This window comes from Myxine glutinosa, chromosome 2 (genome assembly GCF_964187855.1).
Source record: "Myxine glutinosa chromosome 2, kmMyxGlut1.1, whole genome shotgun sequence".
Taxonomy (NCBI): Eukaryota; Metazoa; Chordata; class Myxini; order Myxiniformes; family Myxinidae; genus Myxine; species Myxine glutinosa.
In genome coordinates this window covers 64314726-64324026 of record NC_136262.1, presented here as the reverse complement: position 1 = coordinate 64324026, position 9301 = coordinate 64314726, and the positions used below count along the sequence as shown (strand labels likewise).

The 9301-nt window shown below is 42.0% G+C and overlaps 1 protein-coding gene across 1 annotated transcript in view; it reads right to left on the bottom strand.

Moving 5' to 3' along the window:
* Positions 1–463: 463 nt before the first annotated feature.
* The window catches only part of ECHDC1 (ethylmalonyl-CoA decarboxylase 1), a 36391-nt gene continuing 27553 nt past the window's right edge, over positions 464–9301 (bottom strand). The window contains exons 3-5 of the mRNA XM_068108054.2: positions 5520–5572; positions 5345–5425; positions 464–1024 (exon numbers count right to left, since the gene is read on the bottom strand). Of these exons, the coding sequence (XP_067964155.2) occupies positions 619–1024; positions 5345–5425; positions 5520–5572 (540 nt within the window). The 3' untranslated portion in view covers positions 464–618. The remainder of the gene's footprint in view (positions 1025–5344; positions 5426–5519; positions 5573–9301) is intronic.

The window sequence follows — 9301 nt, the reverse complement described above, 5'->3', positions numbered from 1 at the left end:
GTATACCCTTTTCGTCCAAGAAAAAGAAAACCCAATTGTAATCGATTTATCATAGGGCATCAAACTTCAATGAGAAATTAGTACAACTTTTGTGGATTTATAAAAGTTTGTGAATTCTACACTTTTTTTGAAAGATTTGTAACACGAGCGAAAAATTAATGAATTAACCCACACAAACATCAATAAAAACGTACATAATGTGTATACAACACAAAAGGTGGTAGTGGTTCGTGTGCAGCCTTTGGCTGCTGGTTGCAACATTTCTGGAAGCATGGCTGTGCCACTGATGCAGTGCCCCATTACCAGTAAGATAGTATTCATTTGTCCAACCCCGGATGGATGACAGGCTGAGTCAATCCACCTGTTGTTATTTCAACGGCATGACAGGGGCTTGAACTCAGGACACTCAGATCTTAAGCCAGCCACCTTAACTGTTAAGCCAAAACCAGCCTTACCCAAAAGGTGTGCTGCTGTATTGAAATGTATTGAATTTCATTTTTAGCAATTCCAAATAAAATTAAAGAATATCAGAAACGATGACATGCGAATGCCAAAATGAATCAATACCGAAAATCCACCCACACATTGATATGACAAACAAAAATGTTTTCAACCAGTTTACTTGTGTTTAATGCGCTTTTGCAAAGCTGCAACATTGGCAGGACCACCCCAGAGTGTACCAAAAATAGTTCTTTCATTGGCTAAAGAATCTTCCATCTTATGTTCAGATGCCATAATGACGGCCTTCTTAATGGCCCGCGTAACCTCTGCTGGCCCTCTAGTCAGGTGGCCGAGCCACCGCATGGCTTCAGCGAATGCTAGAGTTTCCTCTGAACTCTCGAGAATTGCATCTGCCAAGCCCAAGGCCAAAGCCTCGTCTGGGTTGAGACGTGTGGCACCAGCAATTATCCGCAGGGTGGTGCACGGCCCTAGGATGCGTGAGAGATGTGTGACGCCACCCCATCCTGGAACCAGCCCCATGTGCTTGTGTACAAAACATATCTCGCCATATGGGGACATGAGCCTGCAACACGAGGACCAGGAAAAAAAAAACAATTATATGCACAAAGATCTCAGAAATCTATTGAAAGTCTTTCACATTACAATGATCGACATACCTGGATCATAATAATTATTAATATAATTGTGATATTGTAATGGAAATTGAGGCAAAAAAAACCCAATTACCCTTGTGAGCATATGCCGAAAGATAATTTTAAAAAGTTTCTTAAATTTTATTTACTAAAATGGTGTATGATAAAATAAAAAATAAAAACTTTTTTTTTTTAAATTAAGCAATCATATTAAAACAGGAATAACGAAGATTGCCAGGGGGAGGGGGAGAAGAGTTTGATTGAATAACAATCATTCTTGGGTCAAAAAGAAAGACGTGAATGTGTCGACGGATAGGCTTCACCCACATTATATGTCAACCCACTGTTATGTTTGATCTCCATGAAAAGTCACATTACAAATTTAAGGTCACATGAGAGAGATAGTGCCTTCAGAAAATATTCACACCATTTGACTTTTTTTCACATTTTGTTGTTACAGCCTGAATTAAAAATGGATTAAATAAAAACATTTCGTCACTCACACACAATACCCTGCAATGTCTTTTTTTTATTTTTAGAAATTGTTACAGAATAATTAAAAATGAAAAGCTGATATGTCTCGAGTCAAAAAGTAATCAACCCCTTTACTATGACACTCCAAATTGAGCTCAGGTGCATCTAATTTCCCTTGATCATCCTTGATGTTTGTAACTTGAATGGAGTCCACCTGTGGCCAATTAAATAGATTGGACATGATTTATAAAGAAACACACCTTTCTTTATAAGGTCCCACATTTGACAGTGCATGTCAGAACAGAAAACTCCACAATGGAGTGCAAGGAACTGTCCATAGAACTCCGAGATAGAATTGGGAGGAGGCATAGATCTGAGGAAGGGCATAAAACAATTTCCAGAGTGTACAAAGTTCCCAAGAGCACAGTGAGCTCCATTATTAGGAAATGTAAAGAATATGGAACTACCCATACTCTTCCTAGAGCTGGCCGTCTGACCAAACTGAACAACCGAACAAGAACGACCTTGGTCAGGGAGGTGACCAATAACCTAATGACCACTCTGACAGAGCTACAGAGTTCCTTGGCTGATATGGGAGAACCTGCCGGAAGGACAACAGTCTCTGCAACATTTCACAAATCTAAGCTTTATGGTAGAGTGGCCAGACGGAAGCCACTCCTGAGAAAAGGGCACATGGCAGCATGCCTGGAGGTTGCAAAAAGGCACGTAAAAGACTGAGAGCATGAGGAAAAATATTCTGTGGTCTGTTGAGACGAAAATTGAACTATTTGGCCTGAATGCAAAGTGCTACGTCTGGCGGAAACAAAGCACAACTCATCACCCATCTAACACCATCCATACCATGAAGCATGGCGGTGGGGATGTTTTCAGCGGCAGGGACAAGACTTGTAAAGATGTAGAGAACAATGAATGGAGCCAAATACAGGCAAATCCTTGAGGAGAACCTGCTTCAGAGTGCAAAAGTCCTTAGACAGTGGCAAAGATTTTCGTTCCAACAGGAAAATGACCCCAAGCATGCAGCCAAAGCAACACTGGAATGTCTTCAGAACAGGAACGTAAAAAGTCCTTGAGTGGCCCAGCCAAAGCCCAGACTTTAATCCCATTGAGAACCTTAAGAAAGACTAAGATTGCCGTTCACCGATGCTCCCCATCCAACTCGACAGAGCTTGAGCAAATCTGCAAGGAAGAATGGGAGAAACTCCCCAAATCCACATGAGCAAAGCTGATACAGACATACCCAGGAAGACTCAAAGCTGTACTCACTGCCAAAGGTGTTTCTATGAAGTATTGACTCAGAGGTTAAATACTTATGTAAAGTAGGTATTTCTGTATTTCATTATTAATTATTTTGGAGAAAATTCTAAAACAAAATTCCACTTTTACATTATGGGGTATTGTTACGTTTGTGGGGGTAAACGATGAAATACCTTAGTCGTGATAGAATCGTATAAATTAAAATGCTCTGTATGCCGCGAAGAACCCATCTCGATGTATACAAGTAGGCCGTCTGTCCGCGTAAGAGCGTTTGCATGTCGCCATAAGGTTGATTTTGTGCTAATTAATTATAGGGAATGTAAGGTTAAATTCCCCTGTACATGATTGCCTCCCTGCTTTTTTTTCGGCCTCAAGCGCACTTATTACATTCGGCCAGCCAATATCAAAGGCTCAGTAAAACAATGATTGCACTGTAAATGGACTTTCGCTCACCACGCCGCCAAGTCCGACACATTTGCTGTTCAGCACGTAAATGCCGTCTCACGGTACGGGCACGACTCCGCGCCATTTTGTGCGTTTCCCGCGCGGTGGTTTGGAGACGACGAACGACCAGCAAGCCTTACCAGCCATTTGGAGACACAACGCTGAGTGTCGGCCGATTACCACAACATTATTTATTTTCTTTTACTTTCATTTTCTCCTTGTTTGTCTAAGAGTCTGAGTGGAGACGTCTCAATTTAGGAAATAGTTTTTTTTTTAACTTCACACACATTTTATTGTCTTTGCATTTATTTTCATTAAATCATTATTTGTTGAATCTTACTTTTCTTGTATTGTGGATTTTGCTGTCCGGTCTTTGTGTTTGTGGGTTTGGATTAGCCACTGCGTGTGTTTCCGATCAGGTAAGATTTCAAACCTTCCCGCGCATGTCACGACCGCCAAGTTGGGGATATGACTCGGAGTAATGCCCGTTTCGGCCAGTCGTCCTCTTGGGATCTTAAACCCTGGCACATGATAGTATTATGTGTAGATAAGTGACAAAAACTCTCAATTAAATCCATTTTAAATTCAGGCTGTAACAACAAAATGTGAAAAAAGTCAAGGGGTGTGAATACTTTCTGAGGGCACTAAGTGGAAGAGAGACATCAGATGCTTCTATCTAATGTCTGGTGTTGGCCTAACGGTTATGGTGGCTGGCTTTGGATCCCTAGGGTCCTGATTTTGAATCCTGGTCAGCTATTGAATTAAAACCAGGTGGGGTTGACTCAGCTCGTCATCCTTTCGAGGTTGGTGAAATGCATACGAGTGTACTGGTAATCGGGACACTGCATCAGCGGCACAACCACGCCCTCAGCCAATGATGCTACCTGCAGCCCTGTGCTGCATACAAAAGAGAGATGATGCTTCTAACTTGAGTGATGATCTGCAAAATGATTTTCAAAGGGCACATGACCTTTGACCTGTTGATTCCAAAACTGAATCACTTCAGTTTTTGCTGTCCGGTCTTTGTGTTTGTGGGTTTGTGGGACAGAGAAACAAGCTATCTCTTGCAATTTTGTGAAAGCTTCGACAACAGTTAGGATTTCAGACCAGATCCGTCACGTCTTCCCTTGTCATTCTATCCGTGTGTTAAATTTTGTATTCATTCCCGTGTCTACTTGAGTCTGTTGTGTCAAATTTGTGCTTGGGTCTGTTTAGGCCGCAGCTACATGGCGTCTCGGCCTCGAGTCTATCCCAAAATCCCTCTTATATCTTGGATGTTGTCTTTGTATTAGAGTTCATACTTGTGCCAGGTTTGGAACAAAACGATTTTCATTTAAAGGGCACATGCCCTTTGAATCCAAAGTGTAATCAGTTAGTTTTTCTATAACCATCTATACTTGTGCCAAGTTTGGTTGCAATTTGTGTGCTTCACAAGCTATCTCTTGCAATTTTGTGAAAGCTTCGACAACAGTTAGGATTTCAGACCAGATCCGTCACGTCTTCCCTTGTCATTCTATCCGTGTGTTAAATTTTGTATTCATTCCCGTGTCTACTTGAGTCTGTTGTGTCAAATTTGTGCTTGGGTCTGTTTAGGCCGCAGCTACATGGCGTCTCGGCCTCGAGTCTATCCCAAAATCCCTCTTATATCTTGGATGTTGTCTTGTTTTGACTTGGAGACAAAACGAGAGAGAGAGACAGAGAGAGACACAGACAGACAGAGATAGAGAGAGACACAGACAGACAGAGACAGAGACACAGACAGACAGAGACACAGACAGACAGAGACAAAGACAGAGACAGAGACACAGACAGACAGAGACAAATACAGAGACAGACAGAGAAAGAGACATACACAGAAAGAGACAGACAGAGAAAGAGACAGACAGAGAAAGAGACAGACAGAGAAAGAGACAGACAGAGAAAGAGACAGACAGAGAAAGAGACAGACAGAGAAAGAGACAGACAGAGAAAGACAGACAGAGAAAGAGACAGACAGAGAAAGAGACAGACAGAGAAAGAGATGGAGAAAGAAACCATGACGAACCCAGAATTCTTACCTGAAATCACAAGCTGTTGTTAGTTCCGCACCACCCCCAAGAGCCTTTCCTTGCACCAGAGCAACACTTAAAATGGGCAATCTACGCACGCACACGGGAGGTTGCATTTGCTGGCATGCCATGGTGTCACAACACAAGTAATTGACACAACAGAAATGCATTACGAGGACCCTACCTTTGGAGGCGAGCTAGTGTGTTTTGCATATAAAGAGACATCATCATCCCCTCCTGAAAACAACAAAAAAGTGGTTGGTTAAAAGTGCTAAGAATAATGTTTAGATTTCTTAGAGATGTTGCTCTTTATCCACAAAAAGTACACATTTAAAGAAGCAGTTTTGAAAACAATCTTTAAGACATGACTTTTTGAACACGAATTGAAGCCTTCATAAACAAAATGCATTTTTAGGCATCCTATTGTGGAGAGAGAGCATTATAGATGCATACACATGCAAAATGAATTAAATTAACCATTGTGATAAAGCAGTTCCTGACGGTGGGTGTTAAGGTCGAAACGGATCCGAGTGTTAACGGAAAACTATACCGAGCAACGTGAGGCTAAAAGGGGTGATCCAAAAAAATGAATCGTTTATTCTGACTTTTTGCATTTGCCCAGGAACATTTTTAGGTTTTCTGATTTGAAAGCTCCAGCAAAATAATGGCACACATCGTAAATAATAAACATTAAAGGAGGCAAGTACTGTATATTGTTGCGGATCTCAACGTCGGCCCTTTTTCCCCTTACCAAGGGGGAATTAATCCCCTTGTCTGTGACTGACCGACGTGAGTCCTGAAGCTGCCCAGCTCCCTCCAGAGAGGCAGGTGAGCAACCTCGTTCGAGACCACGGACAAGATGTTATTTGCCGAGCGGATTAGCAGCCGCGGCTCGAACCATTAACAGAAACTAGACCCGATTCTTATGCGTTGGCCAAATCGTGCCACAGGTATTCAATGATGGAAAAGACAAGGACGAACGGATGTGAAGGAAAGAAGGCAAGGTAGGAAGAACAGGGATTTATTACTAACTATTATGTACAAGACCAAAGAAACCAAGGAAGAAGGAAAAATACGAAAATAAAGACAGAAGCAGAGGAGACACAGTGCAAATATTAACTTATACAAGCTTACTTATACCCAGGACAATACAGACAGAACGAACTCACTCACACGAATAGGGAATTACAGATTGGATTGGCTGGAGGGAGAGGAAGGTGGGACCACAAGGCTGGAAGGTTTGGCAGGGCGGCACAGCAAGCAGATCCTCTCCGGGCTGGAAGCGAGCAAGGCGGCGGTAGGCACACGTATTCTCGTTGCACGCGGCAGGGGCTGGTTGTCGCTGCACGCCTCGGGCTCCCTCGGTCATCTGCTGGTGGGGGCTCTCCCCCCACGGGTTATATAGCCACGCCCTACCAAGCCATGACCACACCTTACCAAGCCGTGCCCACCGAGTCCTGGTTGGGCGCAAGGGCTTCCTGGCTCCACCTCCTGAAGACGATGGGCCGGCCACGCCCTTCTCCCCCGAGTTGACCGCGTGCGTAATGGAGTCTTGGGGTGAAGAAAACCGCCCAAAGTTACTGGCAATTCGAAGAGGCCATGGGGACGTCGGAGGGATCCATCTTATTTCAATTCGGTGCAATGCAGGGTCAACTAGTGGGAAACAGAGCCTTAAACTACATAGAATAAGAAATAACTATTTAGAAGGGTATATGGTGGCCTACGTGCTTGCGATGGATTAACTAAAGGGACGACCTTTGACCTTTACACTTAACGGAGGTATTTACAAGGATCATTACACTATTTACAGAGGGTGATATTTACAACAAAGGATTCTCAAATCCGCAACAATATCTTTTAAGAGTTTTGTGCTCGACTAAACACAATTTGACAGGTTACATAGGAAATGCATTTCAAACAAAACAAGACTTGAACATGAATGCATGTTGCATGAATGGTATGTTGGGGGGCATTAAGGATATATAAATAGTTCATACCAATACCACAACTACTACTACTACTACTACTACTCTTTAACCACCCAAATTAATCCCATCTTTTTGTGCATGTGATGGGCAGAGAACATTATAAGCACAACTTCCACGAACCTTCTAGCATGGTCTGACGAACTGGAGGTGATATGTGCAAGAATTTGTAATTGGATCAAGGTGCCGGCAATAACTCACCTACTCTTCACGAAAGACACTGTGGGATCTTTATTATTGAGCAATAATGAGTGCTGGTAGACTGGTCCTTCACCTTAACGCCTTTCTGATGGACGGCACACACATTGATGCGTCTCCCTGGATGTGAAACACCAGACCAGGGTAACGGTGTATAATTGGGATGACATTCAAACAAAGGTTAGACACCTCCAAGCTCTTTTGCCAGCCGTGATCTAACACAACACACACAATACTTTGTGCACACATCATTTATGATTTATACTTTAAATTTGACTTGGTAAATAACATTCTCAGAACAAAGTCGTGAGTCTCAAATTTTACTGGACCTTTAGTGTTTTCACAACAATCATTTTCCTTTATATGGGATGAGACCTAAAGGTACCAAGCTGCTGCTACCCCACCTTTATGTATGCCAAAAATAAAAACATACACATTGCTTTTCAAAATGTATTCCATCTTTGGACACACACTTGCACCATCGAAGTGGAAGCTTTAATATGCCAGCAGCGTAAAATTACTTGGGACATGTACACAGCAGTGCAGGGTATCAATCTAAAAGCCTCATATGTCAAAAATCAATGTTGCTCCCAAAGTAATTGGAAATAATCACCATACTGCAAGCCATTTATCCTAAATTTCAACAGGCTTGATTCATCTTTAAACAAGGGACTAGGCCCATAGAGAAGATAAATCGAAATCCAATACTTATGCATACCTAAAATGGAAGGACTGAAAATAAAAAGTGCTGTTCTTCTGCAATGAATAAACATATATATGCATATAAATACCAAGAAATAAAAGCTGACCTGCACTCTTGCCTCATATTCATCTTTTGATCTCAAATCCAAATTTATTGAGTATATACTGCTAGTAATAAATTTGGCTTCCCTGTTCCAATACTTATCGAAGGCACTGTGTACAGTCAACTTAGCGAAATATCTTCTTTACCAGCATTCACTCAACAGAAAGATATGCAATTGGGCACCTCTTTCCCCACACCCCGATAAATAACATTTTCACCCGATATGACGTTTGTCCTTTGACCTCGATGCCAAAATCGAATCAGTTCATCTTTGCATCCTAATATATACAGTACTTGCATCAAATATGGTCAAAATCCCATCACTCGTTCAACAGTTAACATAATTTTGTACCCAACAGGATATCTGAACTTTGACCTCTTGACCCCATAATCTAATCAGTTCATCTTCACATCATTATACATACTTGTGCCACGTTTGACTTAGATCCCTTCAGCCGTTAAGTTATCGCGGTAAAGAAAACCTAGTATGAACAGACGGACAGCCGGGCGAACAACCCAAAAACATAATTCCTCCAGTGACTGTCAGCGGAAGAATAAAAACAATACAATGATGATTGTTCAGCAAAATAAGTTGAATGTCAGGTTATGGACCAACTGATTAACCCTTGTAAAATGCATGTTGTGGGCTATATATTTATTATGTATGCCAACATGGTGAATTCTCAACCTCTCCCCCACCTTATTTATATGCATCAAACAAGCCCTTCCTTTCCCATTCTCCCAATATACTCATTAAACTTCCACATTAACTACCTCATCTTGCTTCCTCTCATGGTAACCACCTCCTCCAATATGTAACAAGCGTTACGCCTAGGTCCCCCGTCGGTGAAGTGATGCGAGTTGACAAAGTGGAAGACGCAAGGCGGCCATCTTGGATTTTGACGTGGCGACCCAATTTTCAATAGCGTTCTTCCTTATGCGTAGATACACCCACACACCAGATTAGAAGTTAGTAGT